Source organism: Oncorhynchus clarkii, chromosome 26 (genome assembly GCF_045791955.1).
Source record: "Oncorhynchus clarkii lewisi isolate Uvic-CL-2024 chromosome 26, UVic_Ocla_1.0, whole genome shotgun sequence".
NCBI classification, from domain to species: Eukaryota; Metazoa; Chordata; class Actinopteri; order Salmoniformes; family Salmonidae; genus Oncorhynchus; species Oncorhynchus clarkii.
Genome location: NC_092172.1, coordinates 26,460,783 through 26,479,342, shown reverse-complemented (window position 1 = coordinate 26,479,342; position 18,560 = coordinate 26,460,783). Strand labels below are relative to the sequence as shown.

At 41.4% G+C, this 18,560-nt stretch overlaps 1 protein-coding gene across 1 annotated transcript; it reads left to right on the top strand.

The window, feature by feature from the left end:
• Positions 1-1,733: 1,733 nt before the first annotated feature.
• LOC139384653 (sal-like protein 1) lies at positions 1,734-17,004 on the top strand. Its single transcript, XM_071129467.1, has 3 exons — positions 1,734-2,598; positions 9,871-13,661; positions 14,930-17,004. Exons 1-3 carry the CDS (start codon positions 2,526-2,528, stop codon positions 15,368-15,370), a joined length of 4,305 nt encoding a protein of 1,434 aa, XP_070985568.1. The 5' UTR covers positions 1,734-2,525; the 3' UTR covers positions 15,371-17,004.
• Positions 17,005-18,560: the final 1,556 nt, after the last annotated feature.

Genomic DNA, 18,560 nt, shown 5'->3' with positions numbered 1-18,560 from the left:
GGTGAATCTCATTTAAAATGTCTCTCGCTCGGCTGGGCTGCAAATCACCCTGTATACAATCTCACACCAACACTCACATCAATTAACTGCCCATTGATTTTTCAGCCCGGGACATTACAATATTGCAGACCTATTTTCTTGTCCCTCTTAGTTTAACCGCCGATATAATTTTCAGCAAAGTTTCTTTCCCATGGGTATCAATACGAGTAGGCCTATTATTACCCTGTATGACATACAGGTATGTAACTGTATTCCAGTTTCCTTATCATCTCTGTATGAATAGGCTTTATTTTTGTTGGGTTATTTTATTTGATTCCTTCTATCTTTTGAGATATTGAGGGATTGTAAACATACAACTTTATTATATAGACTATACTGAAAATGGCACTTCCAATATGACAATAATTTTATAAAAATTTGAAAAATATATATTACTTATTGATATTCTGTATTAACCTATCAGTGTCCACCAAACAAAAGTAGCTATCACCAATATTTTTCCCCTGTCCCTTCCTCGGCCATTAATAAGTAAATAGGACTCGTCCTTAAAGATAGCTGAAACAAGAGAGGACTAGATCCATCTAGCCTCCAGCAGCTCTTTAAATATTCAGTGAAAAATAATGGCATCCAAGACATCACCTATAGTAACATTATTATCTTCATTTCTCAAAATCAGCCCGACTGATAGCTTCGTTTATCTTTTCCACACAATAAATCTACTAGACACAGAGCAGCTCCTATGGGAACTCCTGCTCTCTTCAAACATTCCCAAGGATGACTCCAGGAGTCATCACGAATAGTGTATAATTTTAGAACTATGATTTTTATCATGTGTATATTATGATTTGTATTATTATTATTATTAGTATTATAAAATTACTAACGTACATACAGTAGGTTATAAAATGGACTTAGCTATTGGCTTCACATATTCAAAAAAAATTGTTACAATTCAATTATATTTTTCAACACTTATTATGTGACCTATATTGTATTATAATGCTTTATCAATAAATATCTTGTCTGGCCCTATTCTCCTCCCGGTTGTATATGCCAGTAGTTCTCTATGTTGAAAAAGTACACATTTATCGTTGTGTTTGGAGCAAAGATCAACGTCTATTCAGTGTAACCTCTATAGTTTTAAATGTATACTATTCTACTATTATTATTCTATTTAAATCCACTTCTTGAATAGCAACGGATTTGTCTTGCATTACAACTGCGCAATAAGGTTCTAATTTTTGTTACAGAACTGATGAAATTATAAACTTGACGTACAGCAAAATAAACATACATAGGCTACCCGTGACATGCTGGGCTACTGTAGGCTACAATTTGGACAAGACGCTGATTGTAGCGAGTTTCCCTAAACAAGACAATCAATTTATGAAATGAAAGCAACTCCATGTTTCAATGACGCGCAAGTTCGTGAAATGTATGCATGATGTGTTGAAGTAGCCTATGTATAGTAAACATATATAAACAACACAAACATGTCCATGCCTTCGAAACAGAATCATACACTCTTTAATGTCCCCTCTACTGGCCAGTCAGTCGTTCACGCTCACACACACACACACTTGCTCGCGAACCATGCGTATGAGAATTAGCGAGAGAGAGAGGGGAGAGAGAGATTGCACCTCCGTCGGTTTATGATAGAATAGCCCAGTGACCAATCACGTCATAGGTGGGCTGGGCTCACCATTTCTCACAGTCCTACATGGGCCCTTAAAGTTTGTTTGTTCGCGGAATGCGATGTGTGATGAAAACGTGTTACTAACACCGTTCGCGATAATCAAATGAATCTGATTTGGATATTCGATACATATCTTGGAGTTCCGAGACACCTACGGTGCCGTTACGCACGAGCCTCTTATAGTCGATAAACGTTTTCCTCGCTGCCTTGAGGCACCACCAACCAACGTTTAGGTATTGGTGTTTCAACATACAAGATCTGAATTACAACGACCTCAATGCAAATCTGAAAGGAGGATATGCACAGCAACAGCGACCAGAGTTGTGGAAAGTATTTGTATGTGAGATCACGGAGGTTTCACGGTGAGCGTCTCGTCAGTTCAAATTGACCTAACTCTGCTGGGTTTGATCGCTGCTTGGTCAGTAGGAAAGATACGGTTCCGCGCATGGACTGAAGACTCTGACATTCCACTAGTAGCCAAAATAAGCTTTACGTAGCTACCAGCTGGTTGCTAAGAAGGGTTAAACTGTATCTAAAGGGAGTTGGAAAACCCAGCCTTTTCTTCACCACGGATCAACTCATTGGGTGGGAGCTGAGAGAGAGACAAGAGTCCCCAGCAAATCAGGACCTAATTGATTAAAGAGACTTAATTTGAATAGGGGGCTGGCGAGGTGCCAATCGCCTTTCAAAGAACCCTCTTATGATTAATCGCAAAGCATTATTGATAATCATAACTGGACAAATGCGCTGTGGATGGACTCAATTTTTGTAATTTTCAGCAGATTTTGTAGTAATTTTTTATTCTTTCTTGGCTGATGTGTGAGCCAGCATGTCGCGGAGGAAACAAGCAAAGCCGCAACATTTCCAATCGGACCCTCATCTGGCCTTTTCCAAGCACAATGGTAAGTTCGGGCAATGGATCGCTCTTATCCAAGCTACTATCTTTTAATAGCTGGTTTTCAGATGTTTTTGTCTTTTTATGATCGTTTCTTTTTGGATAGGAACTCTTCCCCCTTTCTTTTCTAAGTTAGACAAAAAAAAAAATGAATTCATGCAATTTACAGTCTCAAAATCAGCTTATCATAACAAGACACATTTGTTAGTCTATATATATATATATATATATATATATAAGACACAGTCAAAGTACTTTTATACTTGAAAATATAATATTATTGCGTTTTGTTGTTCATATTACTTTAGAATTCAACTTTATGTTACAAAATATAACCGTGTAAAAGTGCATGCGTTATAGTTTTGTTATTAGGCTGCTTAGCCTACCTTTACCTCGACATAGGCTTCTATTCACTTTTTAGAACACTTTGTGTGGTAGGCTACAAAGATTGATTTTTTAATCAACATTTTTGTCTTACACACTTTGAAGCAAGTTTCCTCTATTGCTGCTGCAAGCAAAGTTGCTGCAGCGAAAGGCTCGTTTAAGTTTCTGCTTTTGTAGTCGACTTAGTTTCACTCCAATCGTTGCCCAACTGTACTCTATGCACGGACAAGTACCTGTGCGTCGAAATAACCAGTATTTTCTTAAATGTTTGCCCTCTATTTTGGGTTATGCCTATATATAAAATAAATAATAATTTGCTTACTCGCGTAAAGTTTCTACCGTTTCTGACTGTCCTGTACATAGGCTAGTCTACAAAGTCGGTATTTCTCTGCCAAGCCTTGGCTGGATGAAAATAAAATGCTAAGAAATATAAACATTTGCTTGAATTATCGATTTTCAGTTTGTTGACATCTTGTGGTCGTAATGGCGGATGGTAAACATTCGTTTACAAATTATATGGCTTTTAAACCCCAATCTCAATGTGATGCACCAGAACACTGAAACCAAAATTACCTTCTTTTTTTTAAATGTATTTTTAACAAATCAGTTAAGAACAACTTCTTATTTACAAGGACGGCCTACGAACAGTGGGTTAGCTGCCTTGTTCAGGGGTAGAACGACATATTATTTTCCTTGTTAGCTCAGGATTCGATCTAGAAACCTTTCGGTTACTGGCCCAACCACTAGGCTACCTGTCGCCACCTTATAGTTATTATGTATATCCTTATTTAATGTTAATACATTATAATGGTTTTAAGCTTAGTCGCATGCACACTTTTTATTTACTTCCTACATTTCCCTTGTGTATTTGTTTAACCTTTATTTAACCTGGCAAGTCAGTTAAGAACAAATTCGTATTTTCAATGACAGCCTAGGAACAGTGGGTTAACTGCCTTGTTCAGGGGCAGAAATACATATTTTTTACCTTGTCAGCTCGGGAATTCGAGCTTGCAACCTTTCGGTTACTAGTCCAACTCTCAAACACTAGGCTACCTGCCGGTGTATATTCCTAAACAATAATTTTCAAAATATTTAAAAACTTAAATGTTAGAATAGATGGCATACTGCTTCCGATTCTCTCTCTTTCGCCCCCCCCCCCCCCCCTCTCAGAGTGCTCTCTCTCTCTCTCTCTCTCTCTCTCTCTCTCTCTCTCTCTCTCTCTCTCTCTCTCTCACACACACACACACACTGAGAGAAAACGAGAGAGACAGAAATAGTGAGGGACAGAGGCCTGTTATTTTACGATAGAAGTTAACTTCTCCCTGAAACTTCTACCTATAATTTTCAAAAATATGTAAAAGGTTTATGTTAATTTACTTTAAAAAAAGCTCAGCACCAAATTACCTCACGTCATGAAAATTAGCTAGTATAAAGGATATATCAAGTTGTGGTTGAGACCATCAAAAAGATGGCGACAGTGGTTGAATGAATTTTATTATGCAACTACCTTGGTTGCTTTAGGAACGCTTTGTCACCCTTGCGAGTTTCCACTACTCCGAAGTGACCAGCTGACCATCTCTTTTAAGTCCGCCCAACAGTCACGTTTCCTCTTATTTGATAAAATTATGTTTTCCAACGAGACCTATAACAAGCTGGGCTTTAATTTAATTTAGCTAAAGATGTGCTTTAGACCTGCTGTGAAAACCAGGCCATGGAAGTATTTTCTAAAGGCCTACAACTCCCATAGCCATAACTTTCACCCTATGGTGTTTGTAAGGTATTTTGATGCGGCAAAGTTAAAGTTTCACTATCTTAAAAATAGCAAGCAATTTGCAGATTATTAAGGTTTGTATAGGATATATTGCCTCAAACGTACAATTTACTGAAATAACTATTTTCAAAATGGTTGAATGGTCGTAGTGAAACGACAGTAGTTTCTATCTAACATTCTAGAATTGTAAATGTATTTTAAAAAGTCTCACATATATAGTAGATTTAAGTGTTGCGTTTTCTCTGTTCATTAGTTTAAACGGAAGTTAGATTAGTCTTAATCTTTTTGCAGACTATATTGTCATTGCACTAGCTTTTTTCAAAGGAAATCATAAACTCCTATCTCTGATACAGATTACATTTGACTGCTCTATAGTATCCCATATTCCTCTATTATTACTATTAATATCTGTTTATTAGAAGTGTTTGCCATGACATAGCCTACAGAAAGGTAACTCTAGAGGCTCTTTAATTGTCCCTATATGGCTGTTTTTTCCATACATATTGTCTATGTATTTTCCTTCTGAGGAGTTGTATGGAAATATATTTTTTATCGAGACAGTCAATTTAGTTTGACTTATTTTTCTTATATAACTAATCTATATTTTTGGACTGACTTGACATTGTCCATGTTTTAAGCTCTTTCAGTGTGTGTACAACTATGTTGTTTGCAGTATCCTTTAAAAAACATGTTATGCTAGCTGGAAATAAAGCTCTGTTTCACCCAACTTAAACCTTGCATAAGAAGCATTTACTTCTACCTAAGGTTGCATGATTTGGTTGGAACCAAGGATCAATGCAAAACATAGTCTATACCTAGAATCATACTTGTTTTTCCTTGACTGCTGCATTTCCCCTAAAATGTAATAAAGTAGTGAATAGTAACTTTAGTCATTCTCTGTCAGCAGACTGGTGCCTACTGAGTTTCACAATAAATAACCCAAATGCATCATGCATTAAACAAGCTGAAAATGCAATACCTGTAATTATGGGTTAGGGACATGGAATACTTGCATTTCTGGTAATGGGTTGATAATTCTAGAATGTGTGCTCATGACTGAGAGATCTCCTGTTTGTGTGGAACTGGAAGGTCCTCATGAGTCTGTATGCAAAATAAAAAAGAGGGAGGCATTCCTAATACATTCCTAATACATTTTAAGGAGATGCTGAGGGCATTTTGCCACTGGGTAGTTAGTGTATGAGGTTGAAAGTCAAGGCTGTCTGTCTCTCATCTCGTCCCTCCGAGAGAGAGAGAGAGAGTTCTCGGGTGGGATGTTCAGCTGTTTTAACCTTTGCCAGGGTCCCCCTGTGTCTCCCTGTGTGAAGTTGATGAGAGTTCAGGCTGCAGTGTGTTCTCCTGTACCTCGTCATTGACCCCGTTGATCAGAGCCACAGGGGCCTGTCCTATATTTGTGATGGGGGGGGTCTTATCAGTGTGACCGCCATCCACTTCCACCCTGCAAGAGTAGCTCCCCCAGAGGGAGATCGGCAGGGCGGTCCCCAGCCCTTCGCACTGTTGTACCCGACAAACAACAGGGATTCAGTTACTTGTCATTTTGCCAATGTTTATAAAGTGGAAGGCTGAGATGTATCCCGGCTGAAGGACTTGCTTGCTTTTCTCCCTTCTCCTCCCCTTTAAGCTTTAATCATGTCACCAGGGCAGAGCTGCTAAGGCTGGGGCTTGTCCATCCGGGAAACGGCAGCTATAGTGGAACCCCATCTAGTGTTCACTGGGATGTTTCCAGTGAGGCCAGCAGTGTGAGAGCTGGAGAGGAGGTGGGTTAGCTCAGGCATGCATCAGGCATCAGACATCCTACTGAATTCACAAGTGTCAAGAGACTTGAAGCCAGCATCCCTACAAAGTAACGTAGGAACTCTCAAAAAGCTACTCTGTCATATTTTCTACTAATCCACATTTCTATATCCCTTATTATTTACTCTCTTCTGTCCTTTTTATACGCTCTCTGTTTTGGCATGTGTCTCTTCTGCCTCCCTGAAGGCCTGATCTCTGGTGACTCCTTGTAGCATGATGATTTTTATACAGAGTAACACATTATTTTTATTCAGAGATCATCCTCAGCTATTTTTTAAACATTGACTAATTTAAGCACTGTTGCTGTAGACATTTGGGTGTTGTGTGTATTGTGGCTGTTCTCATTTGTTGGCGTTATTTTCATAGTATTCGTTTTCTTTATTCATAAAGACATCAGATGAACAAAATATTAAATATCATCTCTTTTTAAGTGCATGTCTACTTATGTAAACATACATGTCAGTACATGATTATAGATTTAAGACTTTCAAATACTCCATGCTTCTGAGATGTTTAACCCTTCTTAATAGTCAAGGTGGTGGTATGGAAATAGCTTCTTGTGAAAGAGCACATTTGAGATGGAATAATTTGATTGTTTTAATTGGACCACTATTTGCTTTACAATCACTGAGTATTTATGAAGGAAGGGGGTGGGGTGTGCTGGGTGTTGAGAGTAACACACTTTGAGATTTAGAAAGTGAATTTACCCCTTGGTTGGTCAAATCCTAGTCTGTTACAAGTACGTTATTATTAGGGACATATATATTGTGGTTTCAGTGAATGTTATGTGAAGTTGATAACAGAGTTACATTTGGGCATATGCTCTTTGTTTTATTTTTATCTGTGGTTTTGGATATAGTTATTTTGGTTGCTAAACATGATCATTTTTAGATAGAATCCACAATGTCCAGTTTCCATTCACTTGACGAATGAGAGAATGTTACATTTAAAGATAGTTATTACTGACTGCCTAACTAAATAAGTTATCCACAGGTCTCTGAAGAAACTTGAGCTAGTCACTTGTTCTTAGTGTTTTCATACAGATTCCATTGGACAGTTTAAACAAACGTTTGGATGTATGGAATCTTAAATCCTTTTTACATTTTTTATTAATGATATGTGGAAATAGTAGCTTGCGGCTTCAACATGTGTGTCATCACTACACTCCAGTGCACTTTAATCTAGTAAGAGAATAATAACGCTATGAACTTGATGTTTACATTTTTGCTTTGATAGTGCACTTTTGTATGTTTGTAAAAGTTTGCTCCTGTAACCTGTAGGTAACTTTTTTAAGTTCTTGAAGGGCGGTTCAAGCGCTTTTATTTTGTTGTTGACTTTGGATAGTTTTCTCCCATTTTTGTTTAGCTACATTAGTGTTTCCTACAGCAGTGTATTCAGGACATTGTGTAAATTGATGTATTTCCTCTCACATAAAATCCATTTCATTTGTTCACATGGTCAACCAATACCAAACAAAGCTACTCTTCCTTCCCACGAGGTAAATCAAACACATTTTTCATTACTGACGCTTTCAGGGGGGGCTGCATGGTTGATATTAAAAAGTTACCATTAATGTTCGAGCGAGTCTTCTCCGTTTGCATGGTTAGAGTGGTGTGAGTCTGGGTTTTACTGTCATGGCAACTTTGCGTTATCTGATGTCCCAGAGCAGAGAAACATTGAGGGAGATAATCCCTGAATTAAACAGGATCTGCTTTGAGTTGGCCAAGATGAGCAGGCCAGGCCAGGCCAGGCCAGGCCGACAAGCCCGCCGCTCCCATGCTGTGTGAACAATGGGAAGCCATCCTGTCTCAGTGGGGCAGGGCCGCACTCATCTCTCTCTCTCTCTCTCTCTCTCTCTCTCTCTCTCTCTCTATCTCTGTCTCTCTGTCTCTCTGTCTCTGTCTCTGGGTTTCATTTTCAAATGAACCCTCCTCCCTTTCCACCCGTGATGAAAATGTAGATCGCCGGGGCCCACAATGAAAGGGATTCATAGAGAATTGCAATTTGTAAATCAACTTGTATGTTAAACAGTGAGATTTTGGTTTGACAAAAAGAAGATAGAATGAGGAAAGTCTGGAGCACAGCAGTGGCACAGAGGTGTTGACTCGCCTTTTGTTCTTTTCACACTGACCCCTGTGTTTGTTGAATGGAAATTGCATAACCAAGACCAGTTTCTATGCACATTTAAAAGACAATTATTCATTTAGTGTATTCTTATTGGTTGGTATTGAATTGCCTGTTGCTTAAAACTGGTGTGGCCAGTTGCTTGGTTTTGGGCAGCAAGCTGTTCATTCTAATATATATGACAGCAGCTACACTCATAGGTCTTGACTAATTTATTGACCCATTTTATTTTTCCCTGGAAGGTAATATATATATATAGCACTGTGATACTTACAGATTTACATCAATACAAATGAACAGTTTTTGATACAAAGTTTTATACTTTATGTTTTACTCTTCATTTTATATTAGGTACCATAATGTGTTTTATTTATTTTATGTTATGTAATTTATTAAATATACATAACATATTTATAAAAACATGTGTTATGTAAACATTACAGATATTTTAGTAAAAACAAAATGTATAATTTTTAGTGATATCAGTACAATAATGGCATATATAATTTTGCACTGTCTTTGTTGAGTGTCCGAGTGGCTAGAGAGAACAATCTGGAATCCAAGGGTTCTGTTTATTGTGGCTGTCAGATTCCGATTGCAGCCTGACGGGATACAAATTAGCTTAGTGACAGGGATAACCTGTCCAAGATGCCTGTAGTTGAGTTGAAAATGAGCAAAGTTGACAGCAAATTGAAAGTCTAATAAGTCCTTCAAATGGTTGATTTGCACTCAATGGACAAGTAGACATGGAGGAGTATGAAATATTGGAAATCAATGCTTCTCTATGAAATGTCATTAAGCCCCAATGTCCTCACTTCATAGTTTTTTATATGTTGATGGATTGTCTATAGAAAATTATTATATTAAAATATGGTTGGCTTGATGAAACCAGATGTACATCTTCAAAGATCACTTTTAGGCAATATTTGAACAAGTATTATTGATTTCCATTCTTTTCTTATCCTGTTTCTCAGAGCCACCACATTAAAAGGGGTCTTTTTCACTATTTTTTTGGTTTATTGTTGCTTTTTTGATGGTTGTTTTTTTTGTGAACATATCAAGCAGATAAGTGTAAAACTGATTAATTTAAGATTAACAACAAAGGAATTTGAATAGATAAAGCTGCCTCTTCAGCTGAAAAACATTTCTAATCACTAATCCTCTGTTTCCCCCTCCTGTGTTTTTCAGGGGACACAGAAGAGCCCTGCTCGGAGGAAGACCCCCCCTGCAAGGAGTCAGATGCCCATGTCTGTAGCAGATGTTGTGCTGAGTTCTTTGAACTATCAGATCTTGAACAACACCAGAAGAATTGCACTAAGAATCAATTAGTTCTGATAGTGAATGAGAATCCTGCCTCTCCTTCCGGAACCTTCTCGCCTGGCTCCCCTCCACATAATCCTGATGAGCAGATGAATGACACGGTTAATAACACTGATCAAGCGCAGTGCAGTGACCTTTTGGAGCATAACGCTCTTGACAAAGAAGAATCCATGGACGTCGACGTTTCCGAAATCAACGCTCATCCTGGTCACGACAATGATGGAGGCAGCAGCCACATGGAGGGAGGCAGTAACATCAACATGAACACGGGCGAGGGAAATGGCCACAGTTCCAGCAGGAAGAGCTCTGGACCAGCACCGGGCACCTCGATCGTCTCTGCCCCTCAGCTACCTCCGCTCGGCAACCTGACTGACCTGGGGAGCATCTCTATGATCAACAGCAATGTCATCATCGAAAACCTGCAGAGCACCAAAGTGGCTGTGGCCCAGTTCTCCCAGGAGATGCAGCGCTCCTCTGGGTCTGGGTCCGGGGGCCCGAGGGTGGCAGTGCCGGCCCTGATGGAGCAACTCCTGGGCCTGCAGCAGCAACAGATCCACCAGCTGCAGCTCATTGAACAGATCCGTCACCAGATCCTGCTACTGGCCTCCCAGTCCCCTGAAATGCAGGTGCCCCCCAGCATCTCCACACCAGGAGGCTCGTTGGGGCCGTCAGCCAACCCACTGACCACGCTCAGCTCCCATCTCTCTCAGCAGCTGGCTGCAGCCGCAGGCTTAGCACACAGCCTGGCCAGCCAGTCTGCCAGCATCAGCAGCCTGAAGCAGCTGGCTGAAAGGGTGCAGCTACCTCAGAGCAACAACCCCAGCAGCGGTGAATCATCTCAGAGCATCAGCACACTGGGACCGTCCACAGTTAACAACGTCCAGTCGTCCTCTGACAAGAGGCCAATACATGCGATCAGCAGCAACCTCCACTCTCAGCTCAGTAACCCATCACACACTAAGTCATCCATGCCAGCCTTTGGGATAGGTAGCCTGTTGAACCCTGTAACTAATCCACATCTACCTCAGCCCCCGTCTGGAAACCACTTATTTTCCAGCTCCCTGCCCAGTATTGGCACCACAGTGGAGGACCTCAACTCCCTGGCTGCGCTGGCCCAGAGGAAAGGCAAGCCACCAAACGTAACTTCATTTGAACCCAAGAGCAGCTCAGAGGAGGCGTTCTTCAAGCATAAGTGCAGATTTTGTGCCAAGGTGTTTGGGAGTGACAGTGCCTTGCAGATCCACCTGCGATCTCACACAGGTGAGAGGCCGTACAAGTGTAACATCTGTGGCAATCGCTTCTCCACCCGCGGTAACTTGAAGGTCCACTTCCAGCGTCATAAAGAGAAGTATCCACATGTTCAGATGAATCCATACCCTGTCCCTGAGCATTTAGACAATATTCCAACGAGCACCGGCATTCCATATGGTATGTCAATGCCTCCAGAGAAGCCTGTGACCAGCTGGCTGGACAGCAAACCTGTTCTCTCCACTCTGACCTCGTCAGTGGGCATGCTGCTCCCACCAACCATGCCCAGCCTGCCACCATTCATTAAAAAAGAAGATCATTCGGTAGCCATAACCAGCCCCTCCTTTTCCACAAAGACTGGCTCCGGTTGTGACTCTGCTGAGCCATCAATGAAAAGCAACGACGGGTTGTCTGAAGAAGCTGCGGCCCTGCCTACGTCAAACGGGAAAACTGAAGAGGGCAATCACTCGTCGAGCTTCATGCCGAGTGTGAGCTCTGAGTCTGAGCGGAACACAGAATACACAACCTCCAACAGCCCGCCAATGATGACCAACCCTCTCATGCCCCTCATGTCTGAGCATTTCAAGGCTAAGTTCCCGTTCGGGGGCCTCTTGGACCCGCTCCAGGGGTCGGAGACCTCCAAGCTGCAACAGCTGGTGGAGAACATCGACAGGAAGTTGACGGACCCCAATGAGTGTGTCATCTGCCACCGTGTGCTCAGCTGTCAGAGCGCTCTGAAAATGCACTACCGTACTCACACTGGAGAGAGGCCCTTCAAGTGTAAAGTGTGTGGCAGAGCCTTCACCACCAAAGGGAACCTGAAGACGCACTACACCGTCCACCGGGCCATGCCTCCACTCAGGGTCCATCACTCCTGCCCCATCTGCCAGAAGAAGTTCACCAACGCAGTGGTCCTGCAGCAGCACATCCGAATGCACATGGGAGGGCAGATCCCAAACACCCCACTGCCAGACAGCTACCCTGAGTCCATGGGCTCTGACACAGGCTCCTTTGATGAGAGGAACTTCGATGAGAACTTTGATGATCTGGACAACTTCTCTGATGATGATATGGAAGGAGTAGAAGGGATGGAAGATGGCCCTGACAGCAGCGTCCCAGACACCCCTAAGTCAGCCGATGCCTCCCAAGACAGCCTGTGCAATTCCCCCTCTCACCCCGAGATGGTCGTCCAGGACGGGCAAGAGAAAAACCATCATGCCCATCACAACGCCTACCACAATACCCACCATGATATTGATTATAGAATCCACCACAACAACCTCCATAACAATCAACATCACAGCCACCATGACAACCACCATAACAATCATTTTAACAACCACCATGACAATCAGCATAACAGCCACCATAACCCCCACCAGAGGCTGGTAGAGGAGCTGCAGGCCAGCAGAATGAAGGCCATGGGAAACAGAGGATCAATGGAAGGGGACTGCCTCACTAACGACTCCTCATCTCTGGGTGGGGACATCGAGAGCCCGAGTGCCGGGAGTCCAGCAGTGTCAGAATCTACCTCTTCCATGCAGCCCCCATCCCCTACCAATGGGCTCCCCCAACATCAACGTAAATCCCCCAGCTTGGAGGAAAGACAGGAGAGGCAGGAGAGACAGGAGAGGCACCAGAGGGCTATGTCCCTGGATCACATCAGTGCCAGCCTCATGCAGCATCACCCTTCTAGCATCGGGGCCCTGGACCTGACATCCTGCAACCCGTCTAAAGACCCACTGGGCATGCTCTTCCCATTCCGTGAGCGCGGCACGTTCAAGAACACAGCCTGTGACATCTGTGGGAAGACGTTTGCATGTCAGAGTGCCTTGGACATCCACTACCGAAGCCATACCAAAGAAAGGCCGTTCATTTGCACGGCCTGTAACCGGGGCTTCTCGACCAAGGGCAACCTGAAGCAGCACATGCTCACCCACCAGATGAGGGACTTGCCCTCGCAGCTCTTCGAACCCTCTAACACCAGCCTCTCCTCCAGTCCGACCCCCTCCCTCCTCTCTGTGAACTCCCTGTCCTCCATGATCAAATCAGAGGTCAACGGCTTCCTCCACGGCCTCCACCACCATCAGGACCACCACAGGGACCACCATATCGACCATCACAGGGAACACCACAGGGAACACTACAGGGACCACCAGGACCGGGATCACCATAAGGACATGGCAAGTAACATGCCCCACGGCCTGGTGACCACCTCGGCCTCTACATCCCCGGTGCTCTCAGCCTCTGCCCCTTTACGCCGGACACCCAAGCAGCACTACTGCAACACTTGTGGGAAGACCTTCTCCTCCTCTAGCGCTCTGCAGATACATGAGAGGACCCACACTGGGGAGAAGCCCTTCGCCTGTCACATCTGTGGTCGGGCTTTCACCACCAAAGGAAATCTCAAGGTAATTGTATGATTATAAACATTATGAATGCAATAGGTAAAATACACACATATTCAATATCTCAGGGCAATTGTATATTTAAAAACATTATGAATGGAATTGGAAAATGTTCACATATTTATTAATGAATATCTATAGGAGGAGTATAAAAATCACCAGAATTTTGATCCACAACTTTGAGCAACAAATTGAAGTGTGTTATGTCAGTGCCATTCGGAGGCAGTAATGTTCTATAATTGATGAAAGAACCAGCTCAGCGGAAAGGTTGAATCACCCCATTAATATGATTATTGGGTAGAAACCTGAGAATGTGATCAGCAGAACACAGCTGGGAATGGTTCAGTTAACAGCATTAACTACAGTTACTAGAGGCAACCAGAGGCAACCATCCTCAGTTTTCCAGAGTTTACCCCATGAAAATCCCAGTTTCCCTTTGACCATTTGGAAAAGGTGATAAACCTCAGAGATAAACAGGAACTGAAGGGCCAAATGTGATAACACCACTCAACTGTGTGAAATCAAGGTGGTGAAACATAGAAAGGTGTAATATTTAGGAAGCACTGTCAAATGTTGCAATTACCGGGTAATCAGCACCAGTTATAGTTTACACCCTTGATGATATTAAAAGAACTATACCCTTATTATTTGTAGCAAGATTTCACATGTTGCTGATGCTATGATTTTGTAGTGTGTTTTTATTAAAATAATGTATAATTTCTAGCAAGTGATATTTTAAAACATGTTATCACTCTAGACAACACAATCAGTTGAGTATCTGACACCTCCATGTTTCTACATTGATTTAACATGAATTATCTGTAACAGTCATCCTTTCAGGATCAAAAGAAGAAGAAAAATACATTGTCCTCGTTGGGAAAGGGCATAGCAGGGGTAAACATCAGATGTAATACTGGCCAGGGCAATGAGAGTGGGCACTGCAATTTGAACCAAAGCACAAGGGTCTCCCTCATGAGACGTTTGAATGAAGGTTTCAGATTAAATGCAGTATTTCATCCTAGCCATAATAAAATGGTTACACCATGCCCACGTCCCCACGCCGTTCACAGCTCACTGCACCAATCCTCCTGTTGCACCCAGGGTGCTGAACTATTTTAATACTAACTTGCTGTTTATTATTTTATTTTTTTCCATTGCATCATCTGTTACTATGTGCCTTTGTCGTGGCCAAGTTTGAAATATTTCTGATTTGTGTCCTCTCTCTCTCTCTCTCTCCCTCCCTCTCTCTGTATCTCTGTTTCTCTTTCCAGGTTCATATGGGGACACACATGTGGAACAGTGCCCCTGCCAGACGCGGCCGCCGGCTCTCTGTAGACGGCTCCATGGCCTTCCTGGGCACCAACCCTGTCAAGTTCCCAGAGATCTTCCAGAAGGACATGGCATCTAGGTTGGGCAACGGAGACCCGGCTAGCTTCTGGAACCAGTACGCTGCAGCGTTTTCCAGCGGCTTGGCCATGAAGACCAACGAGATCTCTGTCATCCAGAACGGAGGCCTGCCATCTCTGTCGGGGAGCATGGGGAACGGGGGCAGCTCGCCCGTGGGCGGCCTCACAGGCAACCTAGAGAAGCTGCACAGTACAGAATCCAATGCCGCTCTGGCTGGCCTGGAGAAAATGGCCAACGCAGAGAACGGGACCCACTTCCGATTCACACGTTTCATGGAGGACAACAAGGAGATTGCCACAAACTAGAGAATATTTCCCTCTCATATGTACACACACACACACACACACACACACACACACACACACACACACACACACATACACATACACATACACATGCACATACACATACACATACACACATACACATACGCACATACATACACACACATAGTGATTGAAAAGAGAAAGAGAACCAGGCAAAGACAAAGAATGACTTGGCTTTGGCTTGCCTTTAAAACATTACCAACATGAGTGTGAAGAGAAGTTGCTTTTTTGTACAATGTACAACATGTTATAGTTTTAAGGAGCTTATTTATTAGTGATTATAACCTTGCTCGGAACCAAGTGGAAGCATTAACAGTTAGTTTTTTTCTGTTCTACAGCCAGAATGGGTATGAGCTGAAAGTGAGCTGTTGAAACTTTAGCATATCTTTACCTTGGCATTAAGTTATTTTTGTCTGTAGTATATAGCTTTAACACAACTGTTGATGTTCATGTGATGCATTAGATCTGTAATAAGTGAAACAGAATGGCTGTAAATAATGTACACTGATCTACTCTAGATGGTCTAACAGATGTGTATTAACGTTCCCCCTTGAAAAAAAATCATTGAGACTTCAGGCAAGGGACTATGATTACACTGTAGTCATTTCCTTATCAACCGCTGTTGATCTTTTATTTAAGGAAAAAGAAAGCATTCAAGCATTTCAAGTGTTTATTTAGAGTTACAGTAGGCATTTCAAGTGTTTATTTAGAGGTACAGTAGGCCTAACCTGTTTTGTTCGTTAATGTTATTCTATGTATTGTCCTTTTTTTCTTTCTTCCATAGTTCCATTTTTTTTTCTTTATCTTTTTTGTTTTGTTGCTTTTTGGTGTTACGTTTAACACAAAACAGTTGTGTTGTTAGAGGAGATGATGAATTCTGAGAGGTCCACTTCCTGGTTTGAAGTGAGAAGAGAGCCAATCATGTGGGTGGGATTCTCCTATAGGTCATCTGCTGGATTTCCACATTGCTGCTATGTCCTCAGCATCCTCATTGGCATCAAGTGCAACATATGTGTTGACGTCTATGTAAATAATGTGAGACTTGGGAACTTGAAATTCCATCACAACAAAATGTACATATAAAGCTCATAAGACAAAGTCCATCTTGGCTAGGGGACAAATGATAGTGTTTTTATAAATATAAATATATATTAGGTTTGACAACCTTCGGACTGTTACATGCACTTTCTTGGAAAGTTGGAAGATCTTTATGGGTCCAGTTTCTCTACACTTTAATACCTACTAACAACTAAGATACTGTCATTCTTTACTCTATTATTCAAATACATCCGTTTTCCAAAAGAAAACTATGAGTGTTTGTGTCTCTTCATTCTCTTTTGTTTCTTTCTGTTTTGTATGCTTTATGATTGGAGATAATGGGGGTTTGGAATAATTGGAGAGCTTTCACTTTTGAAATGTGGTCTTGTCATGTTATTTGAGGGATCAGATATTTTTTTTGTAGATTAAACTTTTAAATTTGAGTTTAAATATGCACTTATGAAATAATACTGTATCATGGATCTATAACACTGGTCAATTAATGTATCTCCCCTCTCATTTTCGACTGGCACTTGTTGTGAAGCAGTAATTAAAAAGTGAAGCAGTATTAAAAATGTAAAAGTGATTTGCATGATTGTGTCAAACAATCTGAGTTCGGATGTAGACGTAATCAATGAGGACACCTGGGTTGTGGTGATCGGTCATAAAACAAATATGCGATAGCAGAAAAAAATATGCGATAGTCACATTTCTTAGTTCATCAATCCTGCTGTTGTCAGTCAATTGAATCTTTAATTAAAGAATCGACCGGTCCCGAAAACCTCTGTCTTTCAAAGGCTTGATGTGATGGATTTAGAAGACTCGTCGTCACAGTCTAGGCCTAGGGTAGTAACACTCTCTGTTACTCATCATACATTTGAATCCATGTTTCACCGGAGTGAAATTTGAAACGAAGTGAATGGAAACAATTGGGGTGTCCGGGCTGAATGCCTATGCAGATTGCAGACCACGTTTCTTTCAAATGTAAAAAATAATGCATAATTATATTCTTAATGATGGCCAGAATGGGCCTTATAAATTACATCAAAGTGAACAACAACTTTTTTAAACTGTCGCTAAATTAGCCAATTTAGGCATACAATGTGTCATGACGCATACAATTTGAATATTCGGTGATAGAAAATATTAATTTTTGTTTTGAATTAGTGTGCTAAAACAGGCTGCATTGTTATTTTCTGTGTAACGCCTCACAAAACTAGAGCAGGGGACATATCGCCAGAAACATCACGTGGACAGTTGATGGAACGGTTGATGACATTGGAGGCATATTTTCCCCTTTTGCTTTTCAACAGCTGCATTTAATTTAGCACATCATTGCACATCCTGCAATACAGGACCTGTTCGTTTGAGCTCCGCATCCTCTCTCCCTCGCCGCTCTCTCTCCCCCTCCTCTTCGGGATTTTATAGCTGGCTAGATTCCCCAATATTTACAAGATCTCGACGCTAAATTATCCTTGCGGGACCGACGATGAGATCCCTGCCCCCCCGTGCCTTTTTCCCTTCTGACGGTCACATCTGGTCCCCTGATAGAGAGTTGTTCGTACAGCTTCCGGATTCTTTTATTACAGAGTCAGAATACCTGGCTCTGTCCTGATCTCGGTGCTCGGTGATTTGGTTAGTGATTTGTCTTAGAAAAGTAAACAAGGAAATTAGGTGTAGGATAATATCGAATTTTTTTTATCTTGTAAATGTGACATTTATTGATATAGCAGTTTATGATTATAGTTTGACTAATGATACCTGATCTGCCTATTTAATCAGTCGTAGATTTAGCTCCATACACTTTGATGTAGAATGGAAGTTATTTAATATTTCGTTTGTAACCTTAAGTGGGCCTGTAAAACTATGCAGGAAAAAAAAATCTTTAGATTTATTAACACGAATTTCATAATATATGTTACACTATAACTATAGTTGGTTCAATATCCATCCAAAAGCACCATATTTAAAAAAGAAGAATAATGATTATAATTAACTATAATGAACTAATAATAATAATAGCAATAATAATAGTGGTAAAATTGCCACGACATAGAGAACATTTGTTTGTTTAATTTGTTTTTTTCAACCATATTAAATAATTCCTAATTCTTCATAAAACCAATAGATA

Excerpts from the sequence above, each read along its gene's own strand:
- LOC139384653 (XM_071129467.1), top strand. The coding sequence starts at position 2,526 with ATGTCGCGGAGGAAACAAGCAAAGCCGCAACATTTCCAATCGGACCCT. Across the intron at positions 2,599-9,870 it reads GGCCTTTTCCAAGCACAATG|GGGACACAGAAGAGCCCTGC; the intron begins GTAAGTTCGGGC and ends TGTGTTTTTCAG. Across the intron at positions 13,662-14,929 it reads CCACCAAAGGAAATCTCAAG|GTTCATATGGGGACACACAT; the intron begins GTAATTGTATGA and ends TTCTCTTTCCAG.